The 22,227-nt window shown below is 43.2% G+C and overlaps 1 protein-coding gene across 2 annotated transcripts in view; it reads right to left on the bottom strand.

The window, feature by feature from the left end:
• The window catches only part of EFCAB1 (EF-hand calcium binding domain 1), a 24,590-nt gene extending 2,363 nt beyond the window's left edge, over positions 1-22,227 (bottom strand). Inside the window, exons 1-5 of one of the 2 annotated variants that reach the window (XM_037890698.2) lie at positions 22,081-22,227; positions 19,843-19,998; positions 14,284-14,388; positions 10,902-11,053; positions 261-365 (exon numbers count right to left, since the gene is read on the bottom strand). In XM_037890698.2, coding sequence (XP_037746626.1) covers positions 261-365; positions 10,902-11,053; positions 14,284-14,388; positions 19,843-19,998; positions 22,081-22,138 — 576 coding nt within the window. In that variant the 5' untranslated portion in view covers positions 22,139-22,227. The remainder of the gene's footprint in view (positions 1-260; positions 366-10,901; positions 11,054-14,283; positions 14,389-19,842; positions 19,999-22,080) is intronic. The other variant, XM_037890699.2, reaches the window with a different exon arrangement.

Below are 22,227 nucleotides of genomic sequence, written 5' to 3'. Positions count from 1 at the left end.
AAGAGCCCCAGTGATGGGGACAGTCTGCTTGGCTGTCTGTCCTGGGCGGGAATCTTGGAAGCCCTGGATCTGCAAGGAAGTGTTTGTGTAGGTCTTGCTATGATAGACAGACATGAATATCTTACAACTGGAGATCTGGCAATTCTCAAAGAACTGTGAATGTATGTATTGCAGTGTTAAGCTTTCAAGCAATAATTAGGCTGATGGGCAGTATTATCACAAGTTATTTAATTTTTTTACATGCAAGAATGATTTAATACCTTGATATCTGGCAAACATGGTCCGAATGCTTCCAAGAGAAGATTTTCATCTCTTACAGCTTTTTCAAAATCTGTGTAAGAGAGCTTGCCATCATGATCATAGTCCTAGGAAAGGAGGATTAGCATTATTGGTCAAAAGCGGTTACTTATCTTACAGTAACTATGCTTATGCTATAAAATAACTTAATCTTTGAGTGATTGTTGAGTTGGATTCCACTCTTGGTGTGCATGCACACCAGATCAGGTTCCTTTGGCCAGCAGTTTCTGTTGGGGGGTCTTGCTTGCACCCAAGATGTTCTCATATCTCCCACCTGATTGCATAAAGGGTAGAATGGGCCAACTGTCCTGCAGTTCCTTGGCCAACACAGAATCCCGGAGGAGTGGTAATCCATAGTGGACAGTACATCTCAAAGAACCGCAGTTACTATAAGGTAAAAATACTTGTTCTTCTTCTAGGAATTGTCCACATGAATTCCACTTTTGGTAATTAATATGCAGTGGTCTGATTGCTTTTAGATAGGTTTTAGGAGTCCTATTTAAACAGGACAGCTCTGCCATCACAGGTGTTCACTCTGGAAGCCTCTAGGAAAGAAGAGCATTTTATAAATATGTGGCATGAACACCACATAGCTGTCTTACAAATTTCAGAAATAGGGACATTTTTCAAAAACAGGCAGCAGAGGCTGACTGAGCTCTCATGGAATGAGCTCTAATGTAACTAGGTAGATCTAACTTCTCTAGCTTATGACACTTTCTTAAACAAGTGGAGAACCATTTTGTTAATCTCTGTAAGGATACAGCCTGACCCATAACCGACTCAATCAAGGTGTGTTCCTGAATTATTTTGACCTGTTAAGGTAGTGTAACAATGACCTAACTAAATCAGATGTGTGAAATTTAGCTTCATCCCCGTTTGAGTGAGAAAACTGGGAGATGAATTGGTTCATGTGGAAGTCTGACACAACTTTGGGCAGGAATGTGGGATGAAGCCGAGAGTGACCCTGTCCTTATGAAACACTTTATAAGGGAGACCCGCCCTGAGAGCCCCTACCCTTCAAGCTGATGTAATGGTTACTAAAAAGGCAGGCTTCATAGATCGGGATGATATAGGGCAGTGTTTCCCAAACTTGGGACACTGCTTGTTCAGGGAAGCCCCTGGCGGGCCGGGCCAGTTTGTTTACCTGCCGCGTCCGCAAGTTCGGCCGATCGCGGCTCCCACTGGTGCAGGCCGAGGGACGTACCGGCCACTGCTTCCCGCAGCCCCCATTGGCCTGCAGAGGATCGGCCGAACCTCTGGACGCGGCAGGTAAACAAACTGGCCCGGCCCGCCAGGGGCTTTCCCTGAACAAGCGGTGTCCCAAGTTTGGGAAACACTGATCGAGGGAACAGGCTGCTAAGAGCTCAAAGTGGGAGAGGGGCAATCATCCCTGCTAATGCTATATTGAAGTCACAAGAGGGAGAGGGGCTCCTGACCTGGGGGAAAAACATGGGTTAGGCCCTTAAGGAAGCTAGCAACTGTACAGTGAGAAGATAGAGTGTGGCCCTGAATAGGAGGGTGATGTGCAGAGACTGCTGGTAGATGGACCTTTATGGAACTAATAGAAAGTCTGAGTGGTTTCAGGGTTAATAAATACTCCAGTATTGCTTGAAATTGGTGTGGTCAAAAGGAGACAGCTGTGATTCTGAAATGCTCAAATGAAAACCTTTTCTACTTAGCTGTATAAGTTGAACCTTTCCTGCTTTGGAACAGAATGTACTGAACTCGAACTAAACAGCTTCTTTCAGTGGATGTCAGTCAGCCAGCGTTCAGGCTGTAAAATGTAACCATGCTGGGTCCTGGAGTATGGCCTGATCATTGTTCTGCCGAACTCAGGCAACATAACTGGCGGCTGCGTTGAGAGGTTCACCAAATTTGAATACCAGAACTTCCTAGCCCATGCTGGGGCTATACTGATAATCAATCCAGCATCTTGTCTCAGGACACTCAGTATCATCCTCAGATTTTTCCAGGTGTGGTTGTAGGAAGAGTGAGGTACCATCATGATGTCATTTCCCCCCTTTTATATCTTCTTCACACTTGCTGGAAAGCTCTTTTGCTGTGACCTGGGTCAAACAATTCCCATTGTGTAGTGCTATCTCTGAGAGGTTTCTGTTGTACACAGTGCTTGGGGTAATCCTTGTGCTTGTGTGCATTTCCTCAATAAGTCATTAACATTGTTTTGCCTTTTTACTGTTGTACCTAAAAGGCTGCTTGTGGGTGTTTTCAACCTCACAACATGTTTCAGTAACACATGCAGAGCCAAACTTCATAATTTCACATACGACAATAGCACGTATGATCTAACAAGATATGCATGTCTAGCAGATCAAGACTTTTAGAATGATACCTCACAAGGCATACTTTGTACAAAACATATCCTAATTACATGACAGCGGTGAATATTGGGGTGCCTGCGTGTCAAATTGTTAACAAGTTCCGAACAGCTGGAAGATACTGGGCCACTAGCATAATCTAGTAATTAATGCATCAAGTCCAGAGCTTAATGGCTTCCTGACAGAATGGAAATGACGTAGCTCCTTCTTGTCTCTTGACATAATGCATAGCTGTGGTGTTGTCTGTCAGCATTTGGATTGTGGATCCCTGGAGTAGAGGGAAGAATGCTTTGACTGCCAGGCAAAGGGCTCTGAGTTCAAGGATGCTTATGTGTAGATAAGGTTCTTGAGGGGATGACAGACCCTGTGGCAGAAAGTGATGTAGGTGAGGCCCCCCTACCAATCTCTAAGTAGAAGTATCTGTCACCTGTCTTGATATGTAGAGGTGCAGAGAAGGGTACTCCCTTGCACAACCAAAATGTATTTGTCCACCAGTTTAAAGAGAAGACTTTCTGAGGGACCGTGACCAACATGTTCATGTGGTCTCTGCTGGGTAGTTACACTGATTTCAATCACCCTTGATGCAGCATAGGTGAAGTTTGGCAAACTGTGTCACATATGTGCATGAAGCCATCTGTCCCAGAAGTCTGAGGCATACTCTTACCAATGTCTCTGGGTGAGATAGAACCTGGTGCATGAGGTTCACTATAATTTGGAATCTTATGGAAGGTAAGCTCTTGTCAACCCAGAATCTAACATGGCTTCTATAAACTCTATGCTTTGAGTTGGAGTAAGTGTGGATTTTTCTCTGGCTTTAAGGCACAGTGAGGCAAAGAGCTTTAAGGCCACTTGAATTGCATTGATCATTTGCTGGTGTGATCTTCTTTGGATCAACCAGTTGTTGATATAGATAGACCTGGATCCCCTTTTTAGATAAGATGCCAAGCACTTGGTAGATACCCTTGTGCTGTGGAACGACCCAAGGGCAGGACCTTGTACTGATAGTGAGATGAATTTGAGGTACTCCAGATGAATGGATATGTGAAAATATGCATCCTGAAAGTCGACTGCCAGGAACAAGTCTTCAGGATCTAATGAGGGAATTATAGAGGCCAGAGTCACAATCCTGAATTTGAAATGACAGATGAATCTGTTGAGATATCAGAGGTCCAGAATGAGACATCAACCTTTCTTCTTCAGGATGAGAAAAGAATGGGAATATCCCCCCTAGTCCTGAACTCTAAACATGCCTCCTCCACAGCTCTGAGATGTAGAAAGGGATTCCACTTATTGTTTCAACAGTATCTGGTCCCTTATAAGGGATGGGAGGAGGGGATAGGAAGAGATTAAATTAGATACAATACCCCTTTTCAGCAATTTCCAAGACACACTAGTCTGAGGTGACTGAGTCTAGGTCTTCCCAAAAATAAAAGGTGGTTGCCAAAGGGATCTATGGAAGGGAAGCGATCCTTGAGAAGTTCTGTCAGGCTCTCAACACCGATATCAAACCTCCTACCAGGTGGAAGATGCAGATTGTGCAGAAGTGGACGAAGAGGCAGAAGATCATTGTTGATAGAACCTCTCCTTTTTTATTTGTGGTTTAGAGGTCCTCTGGGGCTGATAATAGTAATGGGCAGAGAGATTTTGTCTGACAGAAGACTGTGGTCTTACTTGCTTTCTTCTTGAGGATAGAACTACGGACCCAAGGAATACAGAGTTGTCCTAGAGTCCTCCAATGAATGGAGGGCCTTACCTGTTTTGGAATTAAAATGCTTATTAACTTCAAAGGGAAGATCCTCAATTGTGGGTTGGACCTTCATGTGAATCCTTAATGATCAAAGCCAGAAATATCTTCTCACGATAACAGAAGTGGCCATAGTAAGTGCTGTTGTGTTGGACATGTCAAGTGCATCTTGAATAGAAACGTGCAGTATCAGTTGTCTTTCCATCATGATGGCTTTAAATTCCTCTCAATGTTCCCATGATAGATTATCCACAAACTGAGATAGTTTCTCCCATTTTAAAAGTCGTATTTAAAGAAGAGTTGGTAGCTAGCTGTAAGCATCTGGAGCTGGCAGGTGAACAGACTTTGCATCCAAACAGGTCTAGCTTTTTAGGGTTTTTCTCCCTAGATGTTTCTTTGGGAGGCCCTAGCTGCTTGGACTTCTCCTGGATGGTTCCTACAACCAGAGATCCCTGTACCAGGTGAGAATAAGAATATTCAAACGCACTGGAAGGGACTTCTATCTGCACTCTTAGGTATAGCAAGAATCAAATGCTGAAGTCTGCCTCAGGTCTTGTGAAGGCTCCAACAATACCTTATTTATCGGCAGGGAAAGCCTGACAGTTATGGAAGAGTGCAAAGTATCCAAGAGCTTTTGAGGTTTCCTCTGTACTACTTTCTGATAATCTCCAGAGAGACTGCCATGTACTTGATGAGGTCCTGGAATTCACTGAAGTAATCAATGAGGATACATTTGAGTTAATTCAGAATCTTAAGTTCCCCAGTTTTTTCAGTAGCAGTCCATGGATACAGGGCTACAACCCTGATGTAGTGTTTGTTAGCAACAACATAGCTGATTCATATAACAAACTGAATTTGGGTCTGATTCCACATTTGCAGCACTGGCCCCTTGTGATGGGAACCCCAGGATACAATGTGGAACTGTGGGACCGCTGTGCCCCCTTAAGTCTCCAGCCTGGGCTGTCTCAGACAATGCTATGCCAGTGCCAAGCAGCAAGACCCTTCCAAGTGCTGTAATCACTCAGCCATCAACATGTGGAGCCCCACACCCAGCTAAATTGCATGAATGCTCCCTGAGCCACTTATGAATCATATAGAGACCGGAACCAACCAATTACCCCAGCAATATATCAGCTTACACTGCTCAAGAGTCCCATGGACAGTGCAAGCTCATTAATGAGTTCACCGCTCCGACAAAAGGGTAGTGCATGTGCAACAGCCTTTGCTAACCTGAGCTGAGATTCCCCAAGCACTCCAACCAAAACCACACTGTTTTAGGTAAAACATAAAACAGATTTATTAACTACAGATAGATTTTAAGTAATTACAAGTAGCAAGCATAGAGATCAAAGTTGGTTACCTAAAAATTAAAAATAGAAATGCAGTCTAAATTCTAACTTTAACAGACTAAGCAAGATTTGAATCAAACAGTCTCTCACCCTAATAGATGTTACAGGCAGATCACAGTTTCTAATGCACAGATGGGGTTTCCCTTTCAGCTTGGGAGCAATCTCCCCAGTTCAAAGACTTTGTCTTCTGGATGATCTTCCAAGTGTTGAGATGCAGGAGGAGAGAGGCCCAGTGATTATGTTACTGTCCCTCTTTTATACTTTCTTCTAGCTGCCTTGCTAGAAAGATCCTTGCTGTGATGTGGGGGTCAGGCTGCCCCCATTGTGTATGTGCCCTCTTTCAGAAGTCTCTGGGACAGTGGATTCTTCTTGATGGGCCATCAACACCTGTCTGGCCAGTGATAGTTGCTCCTTTGTCCCTACTGAAAGGCCAGGTGTGGGCATTTCCCAACCTCATAAGATATTTCAGTAACACATATAGGAATACTTCATAACATCACGTATAATGATGGCACATACAATTCAATGGGATATTAATGTTCAGCAGATCAAGGCTTTAAAAATGATACCGCACAAGGCATACTTTGTACAAAATGTATCAATCATATGACAATGGTGAATATGGGAGTTCCAGGTTGGTAGTCTGAGGTACAGAGTGCACCCATCACCATCCAGATCAATGCAGCCATACCGCCTAACTCAGTACCATGTTGGTACTGCTTTAATTTAAAAAAAGCAGAATGGAACAGCTTCACCAATGACCTTGATGCCATTGTAAGAAAGACTGAACCAATACCAGAAATTATGACCAGTTTGTCAATGCAGCGCTGACTGTCTCAAAGAAGTATATTCCACAAGGCTTCAAAACAAATTATGTGCCAGGACTAACACTGGATTGGTATGGTATGCTAAATCCTATTGGATTGGTACATTAAAGATTGGTATGGAAGCAAGAGGAAGACCAAGGACAGGGTAGGCCCGTTACTCAATGAGGAGGGGGTGGGACAATAACCAAAAATGTGGAAATGGCAGAAGTGCTAAATGATTTTGTTGTTTCAGTTTCCACCAAAAAGTTTAGTAGCAATTGGACATCTAACATAATGAATGCCAGTGAAAATGAGGTAGGATCAGAGGCTAAAATAGGGGAAAAGTTAAAAATTATACAAGTTAGATGTCTTCAAGTCACCAGGGCCTGATGAAATGCATCCTAGAATTCTCAAGGAACTGACTGAGGAGATATCTGAGCCATTAGTGATTATCTTTGAAAAGTCATGGAAGACAGGAGAGATTCCAGAGGACTGGAAAAAGGCAAATATAGTGCCCATCTATAAAAAGGGGAATAAGGACAACCCAGGGAATTACAGACCAGTCAGCTTAATTTCAGTACCTGAAACGATAATGGAGCAAATAATTAAGCATTCAATTTGCAAATACCTAGAAGATAGTGAGGTGATAAGTAACCTAAGTGCAACCTGGTGGAGGTGGGCAGGGGGTGTTTGTGTGCATATGTAGTAGATGACTCCATACTGTGCATCAATAGTGATGAAAAAAAGGAATAGACCTCTAAAGATGAAGCCATTCTGTCAGGAGTGTCCTGGCTGTGCTGTATTTTCCCTACTTGGGTAGGGGATGAAGTCAGTAGAGAGACCTCCTTCATCTGCCATTCTGATGACCTGATAACTGGTAGCTTAGCTATCACCAACCTCAACCTCTCAAGGAAAAGTGACTCTGGTACCAGTCCTACAGTTAGATCATTTGGTGCCTTATATGCTTTAGATGGCAACAGAGACAGGATAGATGCAGCAGATACGAAGGCAACGAGTTCTGATAGGTGCCAGAGGAAGGGCAGTCCACAGATTTAGTTGGTACTCCACGCACATGTTTAGCGGTTGGTACTGAAGCACCAGAGGGATCTATGTCAGGCTGTTGGCTAACCTTCAATTGTTGAGCCTGAGATGAATCAGATATTTGCCGACTCTTGTATCTCAACGTGGTTGGCATCAGGGAGGGTGATCTACATCTCATCTTACCTCTGGAGTGGGTGTTCCTCTCCACCCGTCTGGTGTAGTCAAAGCTGGAATGGAAGCAGATGACTGGGACCTGTTGGTCAATGTAGCATGGAATCTTGGTGTAAAATTTTGACTCACCAGGGTGTTCATGGAGAGGGACTGACCAGAGGACTGACATCTTGCTACATCCTTTCTTTTGGCATCCATGGAGGCTTGTACAGAGTACTTCATGAGGAACAATTTAGGCAGGTTTCACTCTAGCTTTCAGAGTCTGTTTAGAACTTTAGAGGAGTGATATATGGACATTGCTCAAGAATATGTCCTTCCTTTAAGCAAAAAAGGCACCTGGTCTACCTTCTGTTAAGCAACACTGAAGCGTCACACTCGGACCAGGTTTTAAGCCCCAGAGATTTTGCTTCTGCCATGCTGCTAGAGCCCCTGTACAAGGGAGAGGGTGTGGTAGAAGGAATGTAGTCTAATACTAAATATCTGACTAAAACCATTTTTTTTGCCACCGGGCAAAAGACTAACACTTCTAACCAAATAGCTAATTATCAGTACTACTACTAACTGGCACAGTGCACAGAGATGTAGGTGGAGAGGTTCCCTCTCACTGCCACAGGCACTGATTAGGAACTGAGGGATGATTGGGGTCACTCTACCCTTTACATCCTTGGGGGGAGGGGTCAGGGTATCTAGAGTGCAGACATGACCCCAGCAGCCACAGCTGGCTAAGAGAACCTGATTTCACGTGCATGGGATAAATGAGCACCAAGAGTGGAGTTCATATTGATAACTATTCAAGGAAGAAATTATTTTACTGTTGCATTTAAAGTCACCCTAAACTATGACATTTCTAACATTTGAAGAGTAGAATGGTTAAATTGTGAACTAAAAATGATCTTCCATTACTTGTTCGTTTGTGGTAGGGGTGAGTTTAAGCCACAAATACCCTCATATTTCCCCCCCACCCTTACATCTTTGTCTGGTGCTGTGTCAGCCCAGTCTTCTTCTACCTAAAGAGAAACAGAAGCAGTCAATGCCAATCTGATACTGGCTGGATGTGTCACTGGGGAGAGATTCAAAAAACTCTCTCTGTGCCTGATATTGCTCTTTCCTTGGTGCTGACAGGCTAGCTCTTGTGGCACCTTAGAGACTAACAAATTTATTTGAGCATAAGCTTTCATGGGCTAAAGCCCACTTCATCAGATTTATGCAGTGGAAATACAGTAGGAAGATGGTGTGTATATATACACACGCACACACACAGAGAACATGAAAAAATGGGGGTTGCCATACCAACTCTTAACGAGACCAAGCAATTAAGGTTGGCTATTAGCAGCAGGAGAAAAAAAAACTTTTGTAGCATTCAAAAACCAGTCGGAGAACACTTCAGCCTCCTTGGACACTCAATTACAGACCAAAAAGCCACAATTATTCAACAAAAAAACTTCAAAAACAGACTCCAACGAGAAACAGCAGAACTGGAATTAATCTGCAAACTGGACACCATTAAATTAGGCTTGAATAAAGACTGGGATTGGATGAGTCATTACACTAACTAAAAACTATTTCCCCATGCTAATTTTCCTCCTTCTGTTACTCACACCTTCATGTCAATTGTTTGAAATAGGCCATCCTGATTATCACTACAAGTTTTTTTTCTCCTGCTGAAAATAGCCCACCTTAATTGATTGGTCTCGTTAAGAGTTGGTATGGCAACCCCCATTTTTTCATGTTCTCTGGATATATATACACCCTCAGTTATACACATATAATCTTCCTACTGTATTTTCCACTGCATGCATCTGATGAAGTGGGCTTTAGCCCATGAAAGCTATGCACAGATAAAGTTGTTAGGCTCTAAGGTGCCACAAGTCCTCCTTGTTCTTTCTGTTGATACAGACTAACACGGCTCCCACTCTGAAACCTAGCTCTTAAGGGTTCATTAACAGAACTCACATAAGACCCTGGTAACTCTTGTGAATGACTGAATCTTATAGTCTGACTCAGTAGCTCATTACAATAAACTGGAATAAACAAGTTTTTTTAAAAATGCTGTGGCAGCCACGCAATGGTTGTTTATGGCTCAGTTAAATAGATGGAGTTTGAAGAATATATCAACAAAGTTTTTAACTATTGTTCTTGACATTCTTAACACTATTCCATTGTTGCCAACTGTTGTGATTTTATCATGAGTCTTGTGATATTTGGGTCTTTCTTAAAGCCTCAACTCATCTTAGTATGTGAGAATCTCAGCTTTTATTCTTTTTTAAAAAGTACATTTTTAGTCCTCATGGTTATGGAGAAAAGCTTGAAAAAAATTAACCCTAAAGTTTTAAAACATAGAAAGCAAATAAGAAGATCCTATAATTACATTTAAAAATCTCATTATTTTTAAGCCAGTTTCATATTTCTGTGAGCCTGACCTGATTTTTGAATGATTGAGGTTGGAAATTCTATTGTTCTCTCACACAACATTACTTGAATATTAAACAATTTATACTTCTCGTATGGCAAAGAAAGGGTATGACAATTTGTCTATGTTACTGGAAATGTTGCTACAACTTTAGCATCCAATTCTGCATTCATTACTCACAAAAATAGTCGCATTGATAAGGCCCTTAGTTTACATGAATAGCCTGGGGGCTGTACTTTAACAGAATTAGTAAACTGGAGAAGTAAGATTTACCTAATAAAATCAAGTGATAACATACAATTTTAGTTAAGAATAAAATTGTAGGTGACACCTTTTATTGAAATAAATACAGAGCAAGTTTGAGAATCGTATGTTCTCATAGAAGGGATCAGCTACACCTTGGAATTTTGTCTACTGGACTTTTAAAAAAATATTCCTAAGTCTAAAAATAATTATCTTTAGTTGATTAGGAGAAAATATATTAGTGTGATGAATTGCGCAAGGAAGGGTGGTTTTGTTGTTAGGACACTGGACTGGAATTCATGGGATCTGGGTTATATTTTTGGCTCTTTCTTAGACCTCCTGTATGACCAGGGCAAGTCACTTAGTATCTTTATGCCTCAGTTTCCATTTGTAAAGTAGGGATAATATTTTCCTACCTTCTGGAGTTGTTGTGAAGATCAATTCATTGATATTAGAAAGGTGCATCTTAACTAAAATACATTGCTATTTAGGTTTAGTACTTGCCATTTTCTTCAGTGTTATTTCTACCAAGTCCTTAATTCCCTCATCAGGATCTTCTTCTGATGGTTGTTTTAGCAGGCTATTCTTCAGCATATGAAACATTTCCTCTCTTGAAATGTATCCATCACCATTCAGATCATAGACCTCAAAACAATCTTTTCAAAAGATAAATCTAATTTAATTTCATACCAACATTTCCCAAATCATTAGAGTTGGTTGTGAGCTATGTGTTAGAACAAGTAAAGACAATTTTATACTGAGTAGCTCAGGTATAGAGAAGCATTTGCCATGTACAAATGTTTTATGCTGATTGTTAATTATAATTTACTGATCGTTCATATATATATTTTAGCTGAAAGGAAGATTAGCTAATAGAGATTAAACAAAAATATGCAATGCATAGTAAGTGACAGATTTTAAATAATAGTTACAAAAGTGAGTGATTATTTGGGTTATAAGGAAGGCTGTAAGAAAGTTGTGAGTTTTTGGTCCTCAAGCTGAGGATACAGTTTGTTAAAGTTGCAGTTTGGGGTTCAGGTGTGAGTGAGTGGCTGGGAAGCTGTAGAATCTAAACTTGTTTTGTAAATGACTAGATGTCAAGTTGGCAGCAGAATCCTTTACCCTTCAACAGGGGCTGGATACCCCCCATTCCACCAATCCACAGGGTAGAAGCCTGAGCCCTGGCACCCTACAGCTGATCGCAGCTCAGAGACTCCTGGAGGTCCTATGCAGGGGTGGCATCACCAGGACTGCCCCATCCGAGCCCTGCGCCCTGTGGGAGAAACAAGCCCGAGCCCCTGCCTGGTCCCACTCACCAAGGCCTTTTGTTTGGAAGGAGAGGGGGAAAGACTGCTATTCATACTCTTTCTCCTGCCATTCCCTAAACATGTTTAATATGTGGTGAAAGTTTGTTTCCAAACAATTTGTAAATTGATGCCTGTATGAAAGAAACTGAGTGAGAGGCAGATAGGAGAGAACGGACTCAATTATCTATACTACTGAGGTATTGTTACCTTTGCATTACAATTAGAGTATGAACCCTAACCAGTTCAGAAGTTGGGCTAGAAGATCTGAGCATGAGCTATATCAGTTCAAAAACTGCAAATCAGGGATCCTTTAATGCAGAGAGAGAATCTTGAAATACTATAAAAGTAGTTTATTTTTACTATATATTAATCAATCAACAAAAATACTTGTCATTGCTTCCTCTTTGCTGCTCTCAATGTGTGACTGCTCTCAATGAGTCTTGTGATACTGCAGTACAAGATACAAGTGATATACCTAACTTTCACAAGAGCAAAAATATGTTTCTGCCTTTGGATAAAATCCTGCCCCTGTTGAAGTCAATAGGCATTTTGCTACTGACTTCCTTAAGACAAAGGATGAAATCCTGGTTCTATTGATGTACCCCAATTGTGGAGTCAGACAGCTATCAGTAATTGACAAATTCCTTCCCAATGCACAATGAAAATATAGACCGCATCATACTGTAGTCACAGTGCTAAACAGAATTCCACAAAGCCAAGCAAGGTTAAGACCAAGAAGGTCCAAACAAGCCAGAAACAGCTATTTTATGCTGAGTATTTTTAAATTTTCTTTCCTTTTTATTTTTCTCTGTTCCTTCCTCCTTGGGCACACAGATTGCTGGCTAGTTTAAACTGTGGTGAAAAACTGTTTCCTCTCTCTTTCAAAGCCCTTAATCTTTTAAATAGAACTTCTTAGCAAGTTTGGTAACAGTCTTACTCCCCTTAAGTCTAAAAATGCAGTTTTGCTATTTCAGCAACAAACTGTGATGGTAGCCAACAGAGAGCTTGTCAGACAGAGTGGTTTTACTCAGATTAATCTAATTTCAAAGTAGTCATTTGAGTAAGGTTACCAGGTATTGCAGTGTTATGGGTGTTCTGGATGATGACACAAAAATTGGTATTGTTTCAGTATATTGGGGGTCTGTACCTACAGCATTGTGATTATGTTGAGGTTCAGTTGCATCTGGTGTTGGGCTTCAGTATGGCTCTTTCTCTAGAATTATGTGAGGGAAATGAATTTGTGGAGCCCCTGACATCACTGCATGGCAGAGCATGAAACAGTTCAAAGGACAAGCCAAGCACAAATGCAGCTGAGCCCAGATTCATCTGTGAAGGCATGGAAGGAGATGCTGCAGGTCACAGGCCTTGTTTAGACTAAGATAGAAGGTATATTTTTAAACCTCCAAAGCTAACATGTATGAAAGCTGCAGGTTGAAAGGCCTGTGATAGAGATGGATATGGAGAAGACTGACAGCACACACACACACACCCATTTCCCCTTCTAGCAGCAAATCTCTCCTTAATTGTCAAGTGGCTCCAAGTTTATCTTGGCTTTCAAACCATGTCAAGCCCAGCCTTAAAGAACAAATGACTCTAAACCAATCCTGACTTCTGCTAAAACTTTCTGGTCCTTTTCTTTGCCAATTACACTATTAAGAAAAAGCTTTCAGTCAGTAAAATACCCACCCCACCCTCCTATTTGTAAATATTATTCCAAACTGGTTTAGCCTACTTGTATTTGTCAATACTTGAGCCGATCAAAATATTTTCAGTGAAACATTTTTCTGTCAGAAAGTGCTGTTTTGCTGAAAGAGAAACATGTCTTGGAAACATATCTGTTTCAATGACAGGTTTGGCAGGAAGGTTTCTCAGGTCCAGGTTTGACTCTCGGAGGGCTGGGGGTGGGGAAGTTAGCATGACTCTGTAGCCCAGGAGTTAGGGCACTGGCCTGCAATGTTGGAGGCCCACATTCAACTCCCAGCTCTGCCCAATTTGGATGGAAAAAACAAAAGTCCAACGGTAACAAGCTTAGGAGGACTCAACCCAGTGGCATTGTTTCCACCTCTTGTATCCGAACAAGCAATTGCTTTTGCTTAAAATGAATGCAGAAATTTTAAATAGTTCTTTAAAAAGATCTTAAAAGAGATTTTAAGATTACGTTAAAGGCTATGCTTCAAAATAACAATTTCACCATTTTAGGCTTTTACTCCAGTGTCTAGGACAGAGTGGCTTCTGGACTTCTCTGCACTGGCTTAGTCCCTGTGAGGCTCCTCGTGAACAGCATTTCACATGGCCCAGTTTGGACCTTTAAATGTCTTTAATTCTTGATGTTAATATCTTCATAAAGACTTTTTCATGTCTGTGGGCTCTAATGCAAGCACAAATGGAATACATAAAATTCCAATGGTAACGAGCTTTGAAAGACTCAACTCAGGAGCATGAAATTGTTCAAAGGAAAACCCTTCAATTACTCTGAATTTTATAACAGCAGAGAATTAGTATTAGTTACATTTAAAAAGTAGATTTAAATATTCATAAATTTAATTATTACTAAAAATTGACATACACATAAACCTTACATTTCATCTTTTCTTCTAATGTCCCCCGAAGAAATATTGATAAACCTTCCACCCATTCTATTACACTGACACAGCTGTCATTATCTGTGTCAAAAGCACGGAACACTGAAAAGAGAAGAAAGGCTAGATGTATTGCAAATGTAATACTTACAGGGGGGCAATGCAAAGCCAAACAATTCAAAATGATTTTGACAAACTGAAGAAATGGTCTGAAATAAATATCATGAAATTCAATAAGGACAAATGCAAAGTACTATAATTAGGAAGGAATAATCAATTGCACAAATATAAAATGGGAAATGACTGCCTAGGGGAAAGTACTGCAGAAAAGGATCTGGGGGTTATAGTGGATCACAAACTATCAAGAGTCAAAATGTAATACTGTTGGAAAAAAAAAAAAAAAAAAAAAGCAAACATTCTGCAATGTATTAGCAGGAGTGTTGTAAGAACACACGAGAAGTAATTATTCCACTCTGTTCAGCACTGATAAGGCCTCAACTGGAGTACTGTATCCAGTTCTGGGGACCATACTTTGGGATAGATGTGGGCAAGTTGGAGAAAGTCCAGAGGAGAGCAACAAAAATGATTAAAGATCTAGAAAACATGATCTATGAAGGAAGACTAAAAATACTAAGTTTGTTTAGTCTAGATAAGAGAAGTCTAGATAAGAGAAGACTGAGGGCGGCGGGATATGGTAATACTCTTCACGTACCTAAAAGGTTGTTATAAAGCAGAGGGTGATAAACTGTCTTCCTTACCTCTTGAGAACAGGAAAAAGAAGTAATGGGCTTAAATTGCAGCAAGAGAGAATTAGTTAAGACATTAGGAAAAACTTCCTAACTGCAAAGGTAGTTAAGCACTGGAACAAATTACCTAGGGAGGTTGTGGAATCTCTGTCAGTGGAGGTTTCTAAGAACATGTTAGATAAACACCCGTAGGTAATGGTCTAAATAATAAATACTTAGTTCTCCCTCAGTGCAGGGGACTGGACTAGATGACCTACTCTGGTTCCTTCCAGTTCTCCATTTCTACGATTCTATGAAACAAGGCAATAGTTTCGTTCATTTAGTGTAAATATGAACATTTTTTGGCTGAAGATGTTTGTGTGTTTTGATTTGCTTCACTTTAGCAAAAATTCCCTTCTTCCACTATTCTGTTGAAAACTGTATGAGCCTTAACATCCATTACTGTAAGAATCTTGCATCCAGGTCTGATGGTCTTCCACTCCAAACTCCTGTTGGGGGATCTAAGCTATCACAGGTGGAATAGCCACTTTGTTCTGCTAGCTGACCCGTTGCTTTGCTGGGTTTATGCACCCCAGTAAGTAGCACAAATCCCAGAAAAGCCTGAAGGAGATCCACCATTAAAAACACGTTTGCAGATAGAAGGACTTTAGCAATAATATTTTGTCTTAGGCAGCCATGGAGGAAGTCATCCAGAAAATCCAACACACTTTTTTTTCTGTACACTCAACACCAACAACTTTCTGCCATCTTGCACGAACCAATATGCATATTTATTTCTTCACCCTTCCCTATGATAAGAAACAAAGCTACTGTGTGTAACTTTGCAATCAGTGGAGCCTGTAAATACTTAGTATTTTGCTTTTCATCTTAAAAATTCTTTTAGTTCAATTAGTAAGTCAGGCCCAGATTCTCAGTGGTATTTAAGCAGCTTAGTTACAGCAACAGCAATACTCCTGTACCATTTCAGTGAATTGAAATATTACACACATGAAAATTATGTGAAAAGAAAATTACATAGGTAGAATCCAGCGCTGCAAAATTAGGAAATGCCAGAATTAAGGTTGTCTGTTCAACCTTAATTCAGCCCCCCCTTTTGTATATGCATTATGATACACTCTTTAATTACATGTTCACGTACTGTTTTTTCCACTGGACCAATATTTCATTCAGTCCATAGGATGACGTTTCCGTATTCCTTGCTGGGGGCATCAGATCCAGTGATGGAACACCTCAGATACGTACCTCCAGCGACTGTGTGTGTGGAAGTTAGTCAGACCCAGCTTTGCAGCACTTTCTCAGTAATGTCTCCTCAGTACCCTCCTCTAGGCATCTATATGCCAGCGGGAATTCATGCCAGCGCAATAGAGCCCCAAACTACCACCTTTCCACCCCATGGGTCGGGAAAGGAAGCATATTTTTGTGCACTAATATTTCCTCATCACTCCTATCTGTCAGTGAAGGAAAGAAATCTATGCTGGCTCAGCAAAAGCTCCATGTCAATCTGCTCCCAGTGCCCCTGCTCAGGGTATCCACTCTAACACAGTATTTCCCTAGTATTTCCCCCACATTGCAGGAAAAGAGCAGTCTATAGGCAGTAATGCCTGCCTATTGTCATCCCTATAGTGGCTCACTACAGAGAAGGGAGGTGGTTATGATAACATAATGCCCTCTTCTAGCATCATATTTTCAGCAGCTGGGAGGGAGCCAGCCATGTGGCTGCACGACACCCCCATTCTTAAACCTCCCACACAAAACAGTGGAGGGAGCTGTCCTCAGCACAGCAGTGCTTACTCATTACCCTTCCTTCATGAAAACCAAAGGAGATATTCTCTGTGCAGGAGTACCAGCACACGACCGTTGCCTTCAGCCCTGTGGCATGGTGTGGCCCGAAGAAGCCCTCAATACCATCTGGCAAGGGTTTGGGGTTCTATAACAGCAACTCCTGTCAGGCCTGACAAACTCACTACTTCTCAAACAACCTCAGTTGAAACACTGCATGAAAGGACAGAGTTGCAAAATTGCTTTAGACAAGGTTAGCTTGTTAGAGTTAAGTTTTAGTCTAGTAGAAGCATTACACTTTTGTTTTACTTGTTACCTGTTGTTCTTATTGCCTTTGCTCACTCTCTTAAAATCTTAGCCTTTGTTAATAAACTTATACTTGTTTTCACTATAGATTACAGTGCTGTGTTATATTGGAGCTGACACAGAGTTGAATCAGACAAGCTGGTTGGTGTATACTAGTCACTCAGGAGTAGCGAACCTGGTAATTATTGTGACTGTCCAGTCACAGGGGCTGAAGACTGCAGGGAAATGCTTCTGAGTGGGAGGAGGCTGGTTGTAACACTTTGGGGGTTCGCTCAGATCAGTAAGGGGTTGTGTCACTGCCTGCCCTGCAGCCCTGGGGGCTTCTGTGCTGTGCAGCTTTGGTTCAAAGCCCTGACACCAGCAACATGTTGACAGCACAATGGCCTCATCCTGGCTGCCACCACACTGGTTACTCCTTGCAGGGTGACACCAACAGACCTTCCAGTCCTGAGTCTCCCCAGAACCATCTCCATAGTGGTATCCAGTCCCTCTCACTGGACCCTCACAGAGGTTACTAAATTTGTTGCCTCCACAGAGACACCAGCCTGGTAGATTAGCTGAGGATTTTACCCTTTGGTTTAATATTCAGCACTGAAATGATTTTGTAAAAGTAAAACAAGTTTACTAACAATAGAACCCAGATGTAAGTGATATCAGATAGAAGGAATCGGGAGAGAAATGGTCACAAACAAAAGTAAAAATACACTTCTAAGACTATAATCTAATTTAACAAACTAGAGTCTTACCACAGTCATTCTTCCAGCAAGGCTGGCCAGTCTTTAGCCAACATAGGCACCAACTTCCTCTCTACCTGGGGGGTGCTTGGCCCCCCCAGTCCCTACTTGCACTCCACCCCTTCCTCCAAGCCCCATCCCTTCCTGCCCTTGTTCTGCCCCCAGCCTTGCCCCTACTTCACCTTTCCCCCAAGGCCGCACCCCACCCTGCCTCTTTATGCCCCCTCCCTGGAGCACGCCTCATCCCCTCTCCCTCCCAGCACCTCCTGCACAGCGTGGAACAGCTGATCTGTTAATGGGGGGAAAGAGGAAGCTGGCTGCCAGTGGGTGCTAAGCATCTGCTAATTTTTTTCTGTGGGTGTTCCAACCCTGGAGCACCCATGGTGTCGGCACCTATGTTAGCCAGGAACAAACAAAGAGCCCAAAGCACTGGTTTACTTTGCCTCCTCGGGTGAAGGATAAAGCAAAGTCTTTTTCCAGTTTCTTATATTCCCCCAAAGTTCAATGTCCTAGTGTCAAGAGCCAGGAAGGTCTGCTTGGGGATTCAGTCTCTTGTCTGCTCTGGGAGGGTGTGATGTGGGGGCAACACCATCTTGATGAAAGTATCCCATTCTGGTGAATTCCCATGCAGTGTTTCCTGCTGCAATTTTTACAGTGCAAATGATGTCTTCCCTTCTGCTTGTGATCTGATTGCTTTGTTTATTGCTTTGCTGATGTTTCCCCATTGTCCATGTCTTGCAAGACAGACGGGGGAGTTCACAAATCTTTGTCTAAGAAAAACCTGTTTATCAACTTTTCTGACATGCTTGCTTTAAACACATTTTAGTCACATATTTCCAGCATGTCTGTATTGTTCTTTGCATGTCAACCGTACATACATCATGCAAGAATATTAATGATCAGTGAGTTGCTAGTTGTCCAATGATAAGACATCTTTTAAATAAATATGACTGCAGTGTGTGGGGTGCACTGAACTAGTCAGGCCAGCTGAGACTAACTGCTACATACCAGAGAGCCCCTTGCCCTCTGACTTGGTATGCTCTTAGGATCACACCTCCTCCCTTACAAAGCTGCAGGAGAGTTAGTCATTGAGTGACCCATATGCAGTGGGTCAGAACCCTGGACAGAGCATATGCCACCATATTTTATTTCCCCTTTATATATACACTCTCCATATCATATTCTTGGAACATCACATACCAAATGTTAACCTGCAAGGCAAAGTAAGGACTGGCAGAGGAGTTTGTTTGGGTGGCTAACTGAATGTGGGTGTCAGGAAGCTGATACATAGTTTAGCACCAGCAAATCTCTCTCTCATTGAGGCGGGGAAAACACAGTGACCCGGTTCTGGAAGAAAACATCACACATGGGTGAGAGATCATACTCGGTGCAGATGTGTCAATCAATGGCTTTTTCATAGGAAATGTCTGTCTTCTGCTCTAAGCAAGAAATTGTCAATTTTTTCCATAGTTTGGATTATATTTTAATAAATTGTCTTTTGGACTCCTCCATTTCAAATCACACACATCACTTCACCCGCCATTCACAATCCCATTTGCAATTGTGCAACATCCTTGTGGCAACTACAGCAACTATTCTATTCTGTATAGGTTCTTATACTGCACTCATCACCATAGTATCTGAGCACCTTCTAGTAGTGCATTAAGCAATATGACTAATATCTGTCATCTGTTTTCTCATCTCCATGGGGAGAATGGTGTACAGTGGAGTGTCTTGTTTTGGTAGGATTTTTGTTTGGGGGGGATGTTAATTAACATACATGCAGCTCCTCCTCCTTGTTTCCAGCTACCTTTACAAGCATCAAGGCTCTTCTCTGCAATGCTCTTGTAGAGCATCAAGAACGAGAAGTCAGTATCATGTGAACTGGGAACATTCCGTGGACCACTAGCATGTGCTTCACAGACCAGTTTGGAAGCTGTTGCCCTAGGTGTCTTTTACAGAAAATACAGCCTTTTTTAATCAATTAGTCTCACCTCGGTCCATAATCATGTCATCTGTCATCCCAAATGTGACATGCAGAATGTTTCTGAACGTGTTACGATCTAAGCCAATGATGCCATGCCGATCACTGGGTTCAACCACCAGGGTGTGGAAGAGCTTTATGAGACATTCCACTTCAATTTTATTGACTGTGAAATAAAAAAAAGTTATAATAGAGGTTATAATATTAAGTTCCATTCAAAACTAAGGAGAAGCTGCAAACTTAACATTATAATAAACCTTTAACAAATTTTAAAAAACCAGCAAAATATAAAGTAAATACCTCTCAAGGACAGAAGCCCCTTTCCCGAGGAGGCATGAGATGTTAGACAGTTTTTTCCAGAAGAAGAGGGAACACTAGCTCAGCTCTATGTAAAAGAGGATACTATCATTTTATTAATTTTCAGTGGGTTTTAAACTCTGTAATGCTGTCAAGATGAGAAGTGACAAGAAGACTATTGTTTCAGTCTACCATTATATTTAGAAATATCGCTAATAAAGCTAGAGAAATGCTATGTAAAGGCTTTTAAAATCAGGATTCATAATACTTGGTACTTTTTTCTTTTAACTGTTCCACATTTGAAATTGGTCTCTTCAGCATCAGACTGAACCACCAACTCATCAGCTCCAAAGCCATTTCCATTCCTGTGACTTCAGGTCACAAGAAAACAATAGGACACTTGTTTTCAATATACCTTAAAAACTTGTGTCCATATATAGCTTCATATAGGCTTAAAAGAAAGAGATAAGCACCTTCTAAGCCCTCTCCCCTTTCTCTCAGCTACCCATCCTTTTCTTAAATAATATAACAAATGTGTGACCAACAAGAGCTTCATGGCTTTCATTGTACTGTTCTCTATATTGATTTCACTGTGATAGCTAAAGTAGACCTCACATCTTCCTACTCAAGCTAAAGGAGATTCCCAATTAGCTTTTAGCAAGGCCTTTACAGACTAATTAGTTATGACTCCATCTTGTAATAGGCCATGTTACACACTGGCCAGGTCTTTACAACATATAGAGACTGGTATGTTCCACATCTTAATTTCAGAGCCCAAATTTTGAAAGGCCTACAACAGTGTAAGAACTTAATAGAGATGCAGAGTGAATATACAACATACTGTGTGGCAGATACATAAGGGGTGAGTGGGATCCAGTAGGGCTGATTTTGTAAGGGGACTGACATGGGTTTTCTAAGGGAACTGGAAGAGTTTTGAGGGCACTAGTTCCACCACAATGGAGAACTGCAGGTGAATTCCTGGGGGTTGTTTCCATGGGGATGGGGGAGATGCAGGGGAATGCCTGGGGCCGGGGTGGTCACTAGGGGCTGGATCCCTGGGGGCTGCAGGAGAACACCTGGGGATGGGATGGGCATTAGGGGGCTGGAGCCGTGGGGGCTGCAGGGGGACGCCTGGGGCCGGGCTGGGCATTAGGGGGCTGGAGCCGTGGGGGCTGCAGGGGGACGCCTGGGGCCGGGCTGGGCATTAGGGGGCTGGAGCCGTGGGGGCTGCAGGGGGACGCCTGGGGCCGGGCTGGGCATTAGGGGGCTGGGGGCTGCAGGGGGACGCCTGGGGCCGGGCTGGGCATTAGGGGGCTGGGGGCTGCAGGGGGACGCCTGGGGCCGGGCTGGGCATTAGGGGGCTGGGGGCTGCAGGGGGACGCCTGGGGCCGGGCTGGGCATTAGGGGGCTGGGGGCTGCAGGGGGACGCCTGGGGCCGGGCTGGGCATTAGGGGGCTGGGGGCTGCAGGGGGACGCCTGGGGCCGGGCTGGGCATTAGGGGGCTGGGGGCTGCAGGGGGACGCCTGGGGCCGGGCTGGGCATTAGGGGGCTGGGGGCTGCAGGGGGACGCCTGGGGCCGGGCTGGGCATTAGGGGGCTGGGGGCTGCAGGGGGACGCCTGGGGCCGGGCTGGGCATTAGGGGGCTGGGGGCTGCAGGGGGACGCCTGGGGCCGGGCTGGGCATTAGGGGGCTGGGGGCTGCAGGGGGACGCCTGGGGCCGGGCTGGGCATTAGGGGGCTGGAGCCATGGGGGCTGCAGGGGAACACCTGGGGATGGGATGGGCATTAGGGGGCTAGATCCATGGGGTGGGGGGTGCAGAGGAGGTGCTGGGGTGGTGAAGCGGTGGTTGGGGGGACGTGGATCTTGCTGGGGCGGGGCGGGGCTGGGAACTGCTGGGGGAGCCCGGGGCGTGGGCCGCAGCAGGCCCGGGGGGGCCGTGCCCCACACTCACAGTGCTTCGCGGTCCGGCACAGCGACTCTGCGAGCTTCTGCAGCTTCTTCCTGTTCATGGCGCTCTGGAGCCGGCGCCCGGCAGCAGCTCTCCTCCTCGGCGCCGCGCGCTGTCACCATGGAAACAGAAGACCGGGGACCAGCCAAT

This window comes from Chelonia mydas, chromosome 2 (genome assembly GCF_015237465.2).
Source record: "Chelonia mydas isolate rCheMyd1 chromosome 2, rCheMyd1.pri.v2, whole genome shotgun sequence".
Lineage (NCBI taxonomy): Eukaryota > Metazoa > Chordata > Testudines > Cheloniidae > Chelonia > Chelonia mydas.
Note: the sequence above shows the minus strand (reverse complement) of the source record. Positions and strands in the feature narration are given on the sequence as shown.